General features: G+C 60.4%; 1 protein-coding gene across 2 annotated transcripts; it reads left to right on the top strand.

Moving 5' to 3' along the window:
* Positions 1 to 5: 5 nt before the first annotated feature.
* On the top strand, positions 6 to 12,017 carry LOC138068421 (uncharacterized). Of its 2 annotated transcripts, none has more exons than XM_068955833.1 (8): positions 6 to 139; positions 278 to 415; positions 508 to 1,136; positions 9,176 to 9,268; positions 9,469 to 10,000; positions 10,246 to 10,365; positions 10,554 to 10,662; positions 11,297 to 12,017. In XM_068955833.1, exons 5-8 carry the CDS (start codon positions 9,476 to 9,478, stop codon positions 11,410 to 11,412), a joined length of 870 nt encoding a protein of 289 aa, XP_068811934.1. In that variant the 5' UTR covers positions 6 to 139; positions 278 to 415; positions 508 to 1,136; positions 9,176 to 9,268; positions 9,469 to 9,475; the 3' UTR covers positions 11,413 to 12,017. The 2 variants fall into 2 exon arrangements, with proteins under 2 accessions (XP_068811934.1, XP_068811935.1); XM_068955834.1 differs by having other exon boundaries at positions 9,176 to 9,764; positions 9,927 to 10,000.
* Positions 12,018 to 12,022: the final 5 nt, after the last annotated feature.

Here is a 12,022-nt window from a genome sequence, read left to right as displayed (position 1 = left end):
GGTTCCTACACAGCATCCCTCCTCACACTGAGGCTCTCCAGCACACACCATCATGTATCCGAGAGCAACAACTTCCTGGCCTGGACAGGAATCCAAGATCTCCAGGAGAAACATACCATCCTCCACCAAACACCTTCGGGTCAGTCACACCCACAAAACCCCATTTCTTTTTAGGCACTGGCATTAAAAAACCCCGCTATACCTGCCTCTAATAAGGGCTCATTTGACACACAAGCAACTCGCAGAGCACGCGTACATCGTATCTTGTCCTTAACAGGCGAAAGAACAAGCTGAAGAACTGCCTATCCAGGGCTCCCTCCTGCCCCCCACGAACAACAGAGCCTTCAGCTTGCACAGGAGCAGAGTGCCTAAACCTTGCACGAGGAGCATGCCACAGAAGTGGGATTAACCCTAGGTACCTCACTGAGTTTGAACAGCACTGAACAGCCACCTCTGGCCGTTCACTTGCCACAGAATAAAAGAAAAAAATTTTTTTTTTTTGAAAAGCAATTTTAGTGGCACTGGTGATAACGGGGATGCTTTTGGACTGCAGCGCCAGGGACTGTGGCTGCGATGGACACGAGTGCTTGCGGAGTGGCCTGAAGAAGGCAGAGACAAAGGGGAGGCCCCTCTGGGTGAGCATGTGCCTCTGGAGTACCTCACCAGATTGCTGAGGGAGTGTGCCAGCATTCATTGCAAGAAGCTGCCCCAGCTCTCTTGCACCCAGAAGTCAAGGACACAGGCAGCAGTGGGGAGCAGCAGCAGAAGACACTAGCCCCACAAGGACCAGCCAGACTGCACCACTGCCAATAACTGCACACCTTCTGAGCAGGCCCAGTCCTGTAACCCACCATCAGCTGGCACCCTCTTCAAGCTGCCTCTCAGGTGGGTGAACAATTCAGGCATTTGGTGGCACCTGTGCCAAGGACACAGAGCCTCCCCCTCCACTGCCACAAAGGCTGCCTGAGGACACGACGGAAGTTCTCCCCAGACATGTTTACGAGGCAGCTCACCACTGAATTTCCTCTTGACTCCTGGGCTGAGCTCCCTCTGAAGGGGACAGAAACCTCAGCTGCTCAAGGGCAAAATAAGACCCTTAGGAAGGCAAGGTCACTGAGCATTTCAACTGCCTGCTGGTGAGTAGGCTCTTCTCTCTGCACCTGTAAATCCTTCTCCATTAACAGGAGAAAAAAAAAACCACAAGCTCTGTGAGAAGAGCTGGTATGAAGACCTGCTCCTAAATCACTGCATGGGCAATGGGTCACGTTTCACCCACCAGGTACCTGTTACAGCAGGTGCCCGCAGTGCGTGGCAGCCATTAAAGCGAGGTGGCTGAGGCACGTGGCGGCTGTTGAGGGTTGGTGTGGGGCGGTTGCAGGGCGCGTGGTGACTGTGGAGCGTTTTGGCACAGGGAGGGGAGGGCAAGTCCTGGCCCTGTGGAGGGCCCGGGCTCTCGGCCCCTCAGGGGAGGGCAGGTGCCAGGTGGTGGCCAAGCACAGAAGCGATACCAGCAGCAGATGGCCACCACTCAGCAGTGCCTGGGGAGCAAGGAAGAGGTGGTGGTGCCCAAGGTGGCGCTGGGGAAATGAAGGCGCTGGAGGTGAGTGGGGCTGTGTGGTGGGCAGCAGCAGGCGTGGCCACCTGGCTGCCTGTGCCATGCACTTGGGGGAGCCTGTTGAGGGGAGAGCGGAGAGGTTGCCCTGAGCACACTTGGCTTTTGAAGCAGCTTTGGGCCGAGTCAGTGTCATATTGGGAGTGCTTTCCTTAACCTCGTAGCTCTTGGTGCAGCTGAGAGGCTTTTCTGCTGCAGCATGATGCCTGCAGGCTGTTGCCCCCCAGGGCCGCTAATGTGGGAGCACCCGTGTTTGTGTTTGCAGGCTGCCAGCAGCAGTTCCTAGCACAGTGTCCCCAGGGCAGGCAAGGAGGCTGCTGCAGCCCAGCCTGGGGGTTTCCTGGCGAAGGAAAGCAGCTGTGTCCCGCTTCAGCCTTGCTCGGGACACCTCTGGCGTGCCCATTTGGACTCCTAGCGGTGTGCTTAAGTGTCTTCTTGAAGGCCACTAGCTTCTGAAAGGAGACTCTTCAGCTTGGGTGGGTGATATGAATTTGCCTTGCACTAAGCCTGGGACTCTTTCCAAGCCTGGTGGGCACAGGTCTGTTCTGCCTGTGCAGAGCAGGAGGCTTGGTAAGCTTGGGTGGAAGTTTCTTCCTGAGGTTGCCTCCTGAGTCCCTGAAGGAGTGGTGCTTGCCCAGTGAAGGTATAGGCTAGGTGCAGCTTTCAGGTGTTGGGTGAGCTGTGAAAGCCTTTTTGGCAGGAGAGCCCAGTCAGTTCTGACTACTTGTCACCAGCTTAAGAAGCCTAAATGAGAGAGGGGAAAACCAAAAGGAAGCCAAGGAGGCTTGCTCAGGGGCTCTTTGTGTTTCCCTGAGCAGCTGTGCCCTGGTGGAGTGGGTTCTTTTGGCCTTGGAGCTGCATGCCTGCAGAGCTGTTTTTTTTTTTTTTTAAATGGAAACTGTTTGACCCTCGGTAAGCGTGGAGCAGAGTCTCACGCAGTTATAGCAGCAAAGTGTATTTCCAAGGCCCTCCGCAACCCCTTCAGAAGATAGAGATGGCATTTCTCTGTCTTTGGTTACCTAATTACCAGTAATGCTGGCCAGGGAAGGCAGAGCCTGGGTAGCTCCAGCGCAGCATGTCAGAGCTGTGTTTCTCCAGAGTGTGCAGCCTCCTGCCCCTGGAGGCCCTGCCCCATGTTTAGCCCTCCCTTTTAGGGGGCCCCAGCTCAGCCTCCTGTGGAGCTGAAAGCTTTCCCAGAGACCCCAGGCCCTAAGGTATGATGAGGGAACAAGCAAGCAAATTCAAGGGCTGCCTTGAGAGCACTGAGCTAACAAAATCTGTGCTCCCTGCTGGGCCTTTCTGATATTGGTCATCTGTTGGAAAACCTTCATTTGTCAGGCCTGCCTCAAGGGAGAAGTCTGGGTCTCTGGTTCTGCTGCCAGCCAGGTCTGTGCTGCAGGGTGCCTGGGGCAACTCAGAGAATGGGAGGCCATTTCCCCTAGGCGTCCCTGTGCTCTGTGGGCTTTGTGCCTCTTCCTCGGTCGTGCTCTGAAATGCTCTGCTTCCCTCCCCGAGTTGTGGTGCTGCCTTTGGGCAGCCTCCAGTGCTCTTTCCCTGCCCAGCTGCAGGCTACTAACTAAAACCGCTTGTTGTCCTGGGGTTTGTGGTGTTCAAGTTGTCTGCTGTAAACCAGTGTTACAAACATGCAACAGGCTGGAGGGGAGTGGTTTTGGGCTCAGCGGAGGGAGGAGTTGCAGGGTGAGGAGAGAGGGGTTTTGGAGTTGGTGGTGGGGGTGACTTTGAGCTGGGCTGCGGTAGCCTGGGTCCAGGCCCGGTGGGCCGGTTTCAGGCATGGCAGGGCAGCTTCCAGGCCGTGCCAGAGCAGTTTCAGGCCGCAGCAGGCTGGTTTGGGGCTTGTAAAAACGTTTTACCAAAAGCAGTGCTTGAGCTCTCCTGAAAAAGCCAGGGTAACAAAGCCCCTTGTAGAAAGACCGCTTATCAGCATTTTCCTGTGGAAACATTTCTAAAGAGCTTTCTGTTGGTCCAAAGACATCAGCAGCGCTGTTTTCTCTGCCGTCGCTTAAACGTCACTGTTGTTCACAACTGCAGGCCTCCTTTGACATGGGGAATGTGCTGGTGGGGCCAAGTGAATTGCTGTTTAGCTGTTGAGTTGCTCCCGCTAGTTCGGCTAGTACAAGAGTCTCCAGGAGTAGATGTTTTCCCAAGCGGGAGAGGAGAGCGCTCATACGAGTAACGGGATAAAAATCTGTGCGTAAGCGAGAAGTGTGCTGGCCTGCTCAAGGGATTTAGGCGGCTAGGTCCCAAGTTGTCAGTACCTTGTCCATGAGACTATGGTGGAACCTGAAGGGCAGTTGGAGGCTACTGTCTGTTTTAACTGTCACAAGTGAGGCAGGTGTTAAGAACAGGAGTCAGGAAGCCACTTAGATGAAAGGCTTTTCCTGATTAGCATCTGCTGTTAAATTTTAGTAGAATAACCTTTGTGTCATTGTTACTGTGCCCTTTTTTTGTTTGTTTGTTTGTTTTGTTTTTTTGTTTTTTTTTTTTAGTAAGGAGTGCGACATGCCCGATGACCGATCTAAAGAGTTTGTAGAGATATTTAAGGCTGAGCAGTAGTACCTATAGTACCTAGAGACAGGGAAGCTTTTGTACTCCATGATTGTACGGAAGTGAGTTACTTGTATGAACTGTTCTTATTAAAATATTGCAATCTTAAGAGGGACCCTGAAGTGACTTGATTATTGTACATGGGTCTTTCAAGTTACATTACCTAGAATGGAGCCTGTGGGAGAGAAGTGCCCAGTCAGAAAAGGAAAGAAATGTGGAGCCTACCAGGAGGGTTGCTTTTTGGTGAGCAAGTGGTGAATAAAGTACCACTCTGGTAGTACTAAAACACTTAAGGAGAGTCAGTCAAACTGGGTTGAACTCCCAGGAAGTAGTTCGATTAGAAACAAATGGAAGACGAGCGTGAAAGCCAGCGTACCAGCTGCTGGGGGTATGAGCAGACCCACAGGATGTGGTGTTCCCTTCCTCCAAGAGAAACAACGGGCAAAGTGCAAGCGGGCTGGCGATGCCTGCGGTGCAGTTACTGCCTGGGGGCTGCTCTGATTAGGATGATAGGAAGGAGCAGAAAAATACTCCTGCATGTCCCCGCAGGAGTGCAGCCACGTGACTGCACAGGAGCCACCCTCTGGGGCGGGGGGTCTGGGCCCCTCTGTCCAGCCCGGCATCTCCCATATGAGGAAAGGCTGAGAGAGCTGGGACTTCAGCCTGGAGAAGGGAAGACAGAGGGGGCATCTTAGCAAGGTGTTGAAATATCTGAAGGGAGGCTGTAAAGAGGCTGGGGCCAGGCTTGTCAGTTTGCCCAGTGACAGGATGAGGGGCAACGGGCACAAACTGAAACACAGGAAGCTCCATCTGAAGAGGAGGAACAACTGAACAGGCGACTGCTGTTCCTCCCTGCCAGAAATCCCCCTCCCCAGGGCGCAGGGCACTTGGTCCCCCAGAGATCCCTGGCCCCAGCCCTCACCAGCACAGGGAGCTCGCGTGCCGCAGGAGCCGCTCTGCAGGGAGACCGAGGGAGAAAGGAGGAGACAAAGTAGGGGAGAGAGGGAAAAGAAGAAAGAGAGAGAGAGGAGAGAGAGAAAGCGGGCAGCAAAGAAAGAGAAAGGGAAAGTGGGAAAAGAGGGAGAGAAAGAGGGAGGGAGAAATGGAGAAACAGAGAAAGAATGAGAAAGAAGAGAGAACAAGAGACGGGGGAAAAAGAAAGCAGGAGAGAAAGTGGGGGGAAAAGGAAAAGGCAGAGGGAAAAAGGGAGGAAGGGAGGAAAAGGGGGAGAGAAAGAAGAAGAAATGGGAAGAAGGGGGTGAGAGAGAGACAGAGAGGGAAAGAGAGCAAGAGGGAGACTAAGAGAAAGGCAGAAAGGGAGAGAAAGAGTTGAAGGAATGAAAGGGAGAAGGAGAGAGAGGCCAAAGGAGGGCAAGGCAGAAGGGGAAAGAAGGATGGCCAGCTAGGAGAGGAAGAAGAGAGACCAGGGAAAGAGAGAAAGTGAGGTAGAGAAAGACAGAGGGAGAGAGAGAAAGTGAGAGAACAAGAGTGAAGGAGAGAGGAAAAAAGAAGAAAGAAAGTGGGAGAGGAGAGGGAGAGAGCGAGAGAAGAAGAGCAATGCGGAAGGAGAGGAAGAGAAAGAGCAAGAGAAGACAGCGAGGGAGAAGGAGGCAAAAAGAGGGAGGGAGAGAAGAACAGAGAAGGAGAGGAGAGAACAAGAGAGAAAGTGAGAGGGAGGTAGAGGGAGAAAGAGGGTGGCAGAGAAAGAAAGAGAGGAAGAGTGAAGAAGAGAAGGAGAAAGAAAGAGGGACAGGGAAAGAGGGAAAGAGATGGGGAGAGAAGGCAAGAGAGAGCAAAGGAGGGGGAGAGAGGGAGAAGGAGCAAGAAAAAAAGGGAGAGGAAGAAGAGGGAGAGCGAGAGAAATAAGGAGAGAGGGGGAGTAGGAAAGAGCAAGAGAGATGCTGAGAAACAGAGGGAAACGGAAAGAGAATGAGGAGGGAGAGAGAAGAGAAGGAGGGAGAAAAGGGGAGGGAAAGGAATAAGGAATGAAAGGGAGAAAAGAGGAAAAAGTGAGGAAGAAGTGAGTGAGAATTATAGAGAAAGAGATGGGGCAGAGAAAAGGAGAGAGAACAAGAGAGAAGAGAAAGAAAAAAGAAAAGGGAGAGAGAAGGAACAAGAAAGAAGGAGAAAGGAAAAGAGTGAGGGCAGACTAGAGAGAACAAGAGGGGAAGAACATGGGAGAGAGAAACAGGAGAGAGAGGGACAGAGGGAAAGAAAAAAATGGAATGAGAAAGGGAGATGGAGAAAGGGAAAAGGGAGAAAGAGTGACAGAGAAAGAAAAAGAAAGAAGGAGAAGTAGAAGAAGAAAGAGAAGAAGAAATCTAGAAGAAATATTGAGGAATAAATACACAAGAAGAAAAGGGAAAGGGGGAAAAGAGAAGAAAAGGGAAAGACTGACCTCGGGGGTCAGCTCCCCAAGGCTGACTTTGGAGAAACCAAAGCAGCTGCAGGAGCTCGTGGGCGAGCAGCAGCAGCCCAGGAAGGGGCAGCAGGCAGGGCCGTGGCCACAGGACCCTCTGTCAGGCTGCAGGGGCAGCCCAGCACATGGGCAGCATGGCCCGCATTTTCCTTGGGGGTCTCCAGACCAGCGGCACCTCTGCAGCAGGGAAGAGGAGTCCAGGTGAGGGCTAGGCCTCGGGTTAGGGGGGAGAGAGAGTGTGGAGCCCCACATGGAGAGGGGCTGCAAAGGGCCTGCCAAAGGCAATGCAGGGCTGCACCAGCCTTGCTCCCAGCACACCTGGTTTTGTTCAGGCCAGAAAAGGGCCTGGTGGGCTCAGGTTCAGGCCCCACCTGAGATTAGGGCCAGGCTTAGGCAGAGAAAGACAGAGGGAGGAAGGGGGAGAGAAGGGATGGGAGAAGGAGAGAGGGAGGGCAAGCAAGAAAGCAAGAGAGAAAGAGTGAGAGTCTGGGGAGTCCTGCCGCGATGGGGGTGCTGCGAGCGCTGCGAGGTGGGGGCCGGCACCACGCTGGGCGCCCCGCTGGCCCGTTGTTGGGGGGGGGGGACGGGGAGCTGCTGGCGCCCGCGCGGCCGGCTCGGGGAGAGCCGGGGTCACGCGCTTGGGGCCAGCCCCAAGCTGCCCCCGGGCTGCTCTTCTCCAGGCGGCGCCGAGCCGGCCCCACCAGCCCCTCCAGTCGCCCCGCCCTCCAGCTGGGCAGACGTTTGCCCTGACTCGGGGCCATCCCTGCCGCTGCCAAAGCGGTGCAAGCCCTCCGCTGCTCTCCTTGCAGGTTTCTTGCCTCGTGTAGGTCGCTGGTCGGGACCTGCGCGGGGCGAGGACGGCGGCAGGGCGGCTGGCTCTGTCCCTGGGGCCACGGCTACCTTTGCCGCCGTTGTGACTTCTCTCTTGGACTGGCTGCAAGGCGCTGAGGTGAGGCGGAGGGGGGCGTCCCGCGGGGCTGCAAGGGCTCCCTGCAGCGCCCGGCTTCCCCGGGTGCCGTGGGCTGGTGTCACCCCACGGCGCCTCTGCCCTCCTGCCGCACCTCGTCCCGAACCGCTGATGCCGCTGGTGATGCTGAGCGGACGGCGCTGGGCCGCCGCGAGGACGGCCGTGAGCCGCGTCCTGGTGGCGCTGGCCCGTTCCCGCTTGCCTGCCGTGGTGTCGGCGCTGCAGGGCCACGCGAGGGCCCTGGAGGAGCCGGCGGCGGAGCTTGTCCTCGTCACCCTGCGCGACCTGGCTGCCCGCTGCGGTACGGCCCCCGGCCGGCTGCTCCGGGTGACGGTGGGGGAGAGGCGGGAGAAGGGGCTCCTCGCCCTGCCCCAAACGCTCGGGGCCGGGCTGGAGGGGGGCACGCGCCGGAGACCAAAGGCGCCGCCCTGCCCTCTCTGCAGCCCTGCAGTGCGCACCCTTGGCGGCCACGACGCTGCCGGCCCTGGGTGGCGCGCTGAGTGAGGCGGGCGGCTGCTGCGCGCTGGCTGCGGCGGTGAGTGTCGGTGCCGGGGCCCTGCGGGGGCGCTGCGGGGCGACCGCTCGGGGAGGAAGGGGCCGGGGCCGCCGCGGGCGGCGAGGCCGGGCAGAGGCAGCGGTGCGTGGGGGCGGGAGAGGGCAGGAAGAAGGCCATGTTGCGGCCGCGGCGTCGCCGGCCGTGGCGCGACGCCTCCCCGGAGCCAGCTCTCCTCCCGAGCCGAGGCCTGGCCGGCCTGGCGCGAGGCAGGTCTCCGGCCGCTCAGAGGCTTTGCTGCCATCCCGTCTCCCTCCGGGTGCTGCAGCTGTGGAGCAGTGGTGCTGGGGCGTCAGCGCGTACTTGGGCCAGCGGGAGAAATGTGCCTTCCCTCGCCTGGGGGCCGCCCAGCTCTGCGCCCCCATCTCCCCGCTCCTGCGCTGGGCGAGCCGAAAGTGGCGGGGCTGCGAGGAGGAAGAGGTGAGCGCCGCTGCTCTCACCACCGCGGGGCCACGGGCCGGGGCCAGCGGGGCGGCGCTGGGCGAGGAGTCGAAGGGAGCAGGTGGGCCGCGAAAGCGCCCCGAGCCCCCGCGCGGCAAGGGCAGGCGGGCACCCGGGGCAGGCCAGCGCTGGAGAGACCCTCAGCCCGCGGCGCGGCGCCGTCCCTCGGCAGGTCAAGCAGGCCGTCCTTGGAGTGACGGCTGCCATGATGGGCGTCCTGCTGCACGCCGAGGAGCACTGCCAGCGCGCCTGGGAGCAGCTCCTCTGGCTGCTGCACCAGTATCGAGAAGTGCGGCAGCCCTTGGCGGTGACCACGGTGAGGGGTGACGTGGGGTGCGGCGTGGCCGGGGGCCGTGGGGGTGCGGGCAGGCGTCGGGGAGCTGCGGGGTGCCCGGAGGAGCCGCGGCCCCTTTGGGCACGAGCGCGAGAGCCAGGGCCTGAGGCTTCGCGGGCTCTTGCTGCAAGAAACCAGCAAGGGGGGAGAGCCAGAAGCCCCGTGCGAGCTGGGCTTTCCCTGGACGTGGGCTCAGGCCGCGGCATCTCGCCGCGATGCCGGTTCCTCCCTTTCCGGGCAGCTGGTGGTGAGAGTCCCCCTCTCCCTCTTGCGCTGCCTTGCAGAGTCTCAGCTACTTCCTAGAGGCCGTGGTGGGCGCTCGGACCCTCGTGCCCCGGGCCTAGCTTCTGGCCATCAACGCTGCTGTGCACCAGCAGGTAAGGCCTGACGCCGCGTCGCTGGCCTGCGGCTCCCGGGCAGCCTCAGCTGCTGCAAAGCTCTGCGTGCGCCCGGGGCTCTGGGCTTTGGCCGTGGGTCCGCGCCCGGAGCTGCCCGTGAGACGAGAGCTGACAGCGCGGCTCCTTTCCATCCCTCTGCGCCGATCCGGCTTTCTCTGAACGGCACCTTGTTCCCGCAGCTCTGTGATGAGATCGAGCCGCCCAGCCCAGAGCACAAAGCAGAGCTGTGCCGCTGCACTGTGCTGCAGGGTAAGGGCAGGAGAGGCCGCGCCGTGCTGCCGTGTGCTGGCAGCTCTCTTGCAAACCTGCCCGTGTGGGAAGAGGCTGGTCGCTAATGGCGAGCGTGATTTCTTCCCCGCAGCCCAAATTTGCCCAGAGGAGACGATCGTGTTCCTGTACTGCAAGCTGAGGAGCAGGAGCAAGGCTGATCGCGTGGCAGCTGTGGAAGTGCTGCAGGCTCTGGTCCGCTCTGCAGGTCAGTGGCCCAGGCCAGAGAAATGCAGTTCCCCCGGGGTGCTGCTGCTTCCTCTGATGTCGCAGTCTGGCCCTGCTTTGCACGAGAAGCTGGGCAGCTGTGAGGAATCCCTCCGGAAATGGGGGCTCGGCCTCAGCGCACACCTCTCCTTGTCCCTTGCAGCCACCGAGACGAGGGAGAAGCTGCCCCTGTTTGCAAAGTTGGTGCAGTCTGTGTGCGGGGACCCCACGGTCCAGGTGAGCTGGTTTGGGCAGGGAGGGTGCTGCTGCAGGGGCAGAGCCACCCTTTCCCTGGGGCAGAGCCTGGCGGGGCTGTAGCAGCAGGCAAAGGCAGGGTCCGGGGTGAGAGCCTGGTGGCGATGGTGGAGCGTGGGCTGCTGCTGCACCCTCGTCGTCTCGGCCCGGCCAGAAGGGCTGCAGCGCTGCAAAGGCAGCTCCCCTGGGGCTTTGGGCCGGGGTGGTAACTGGAGCCTCGGTGGCAGGTGCAGATGGCAGTTCTGCATTTCATCGGGGAGCTGCTGCGCTCCAGTGCCCCGGGCTGCTCAGCGTGGGACGTGGTGGCGCACATCTTCAGCGAGTTCAGCCGGGCCTCGGGCAGACTGGTAAGGGCAGAGCGCGACACCCAGGCTGCTTTCCGCGTCCCGGCTGTGCCGCGCTGCCGTGGGTGTCGCTGGCAGCGGGGAGCCGGGCGCAGCAGATCCTCCGCAGCACTGGCGTGGCCTTGCATTCACCGGGCACCGCGGGGCCTGGGAAGGGGCAGTGACGGGTGTTTCCCACCTCTGTCTCGCAGGCGTCGGGGAAGCCTCTGTGCAGTGGAAGCCCGGGAAGAAAGGGCTGTTCAGCGACTGTGCGGGCACGTGCTGGGCACGCTGGACGTCTCTGCCGGAGGGGTGGCCAAAGTGAGTTGTCCTCCGCCTGCCGCTGCTTCTTGCCTGGGGATGCTTTTGCTCGCCTTCCCCGTGGCCCGAACCTCTCCCCTGCCACGCTGCAGAGCGCGCATGACTCACGCCAACGCGCCCGTCCTTTCCGTGCGTGCGCTGCATGAGTGGTGGGGTTGGGCGTGCCCGAGGCTTCCCTGTGTGCGCTGGGACCCCCCATCTTAGCCATTAAAGCAGCAGCGAAGAGCTGGGGTTTCGCTCTGGGGCCAGACTTGCTCGTTCAGCACGTGCTGCGGCTGACGCAAGCCCCGCTGGGCACGCGTCTTGGCTGCGTCCCATACATGAGATGTAGGGGCTGGTGGGGCCATAGGGATCCTGTGCGCCTTTGCCGTGGGGGGTGACCTGCCCCTGGGGGAGCTGTGCCGGCAGCTCTCCCCAACCGGGCAGCCAAAGGGAAGGCGAAAGGGGTGTGAAGCAGGGTGGGCGAGAGGGAGAGAAGGTGGAGGAGGAAGCCAGGGCGAGAGCGGAGCTCCTGAGCTAGGAAAGACCCGAGGCCGAGGGGCTGGGCCGGTGCCGGAGGAGCAGCCATGCCAGGGGAAGTGGGAGGGAGCGGCAGAAATGCCGGCATGCCCAACGGCCTGCTTCTTGCCTGCAGCTCCTGTGGCCGAGGCTGCTGCGGCATGTGGTGCCAGCCCAGCACGCTGGCATGCTGGTCCCGCTCTGCCGCTGCCTGTGTGCCCTGGCCGAGAGACAGGAGAGCGCAGAGCGTGAGGAAGAGGAGGTGGCGTCCGAGGCCCTGGAGCCTGTGGAGCAAGGTAGGGAGCAGAAAGTCCTGGTGCGCTGTGCCAGGCTGGGTGGTATTAGGGCGGTGCGTGTCCCTGGCACCCCCTGCGTGGGCTCAGCCTGCTCTCACTGGGGGTCCAGGGGCTGGTTCCTGCCATGCCGGAGCTGCCTTCGTCGGCAGCCGTTCAGCCACGGGAGCCCAGCAGGGCCGGTGTGGAGGTGGCGCGGCCGGGGTCCCCTGCAGCCCCGCGTGGGGGTGTGGGACGTGGGACATGGCGTGGGCAAGGTCCGGCAGGGCTGGGCGTCTCACACAGCCTTTCTTTCTGCCCGCAGCCCCTCTGCCGGCTCCCCAGGCCCTGCTGGCTCGCCTGCTGGTGAGTAGCTGGTCCCCGGGGAAAGAGCTTTTGTGGCCGGGCTGAGGGGAGAGGCCAGGAGAGATGGTGCCAAGGCCAGTGCCGGCACCCCGGGAGGAGGCAGGAGCTGTCGGAGGGTGCCTGAGCCTCCCCTGCCTGTTGGGGGCTCCTGCTTCTCCTGGGGGACAGCAGTGCCCAGGCGAAGACATCGGCTGCCTGCTGCCAGCTGCGGCTCTTGGGGCAGG

The sequence above is a fragment of the Struthio camelus genome, chromosome 10 (assembly GCF_040807025.1).
Source record: "Struthio camelus isolate bStrCam1 chromosome 10, bStrCam1.hap1, whole genome shotgun sequence".
NCBI classification, from domain to species: domain Eukaryota; kingdom Metazoa; phylum Chordata; class Aves; order Struthioniformes; family Struthionidae; genus Struthio; species Struthio camelus.
Note: the sequence above shows the minus strand (reverse complement) of the source record. Positions and strands in the feature narration are given on the sequence as shown.

Bases quoted from the DNA above. Each gene is read 5' to 3' on its own strand.
- LOC138068421 (XM_068955833.1), top strand. From the start codon at position 9,476: ATGAGATCGAGCCGCCCAGCCCAGAGCACAAAGCAGAGCTGTGCCGCT. The intron at 10,001-10,245 runs GTGAGCTGGTTT...CCTCGGTGGCAG, and splicing joins GCGGGGACCCCACGGTCCAG to GTGCAGATGGCAGTTCTGCA. The intron at 10,366-10,553 runs GTAAGGGCAGAG...TCTGTCTCGCAG, and splicing joins GCCGGGCCTCGGGCAGACTG to GCGTCGGGGAAGCCTCTGTG.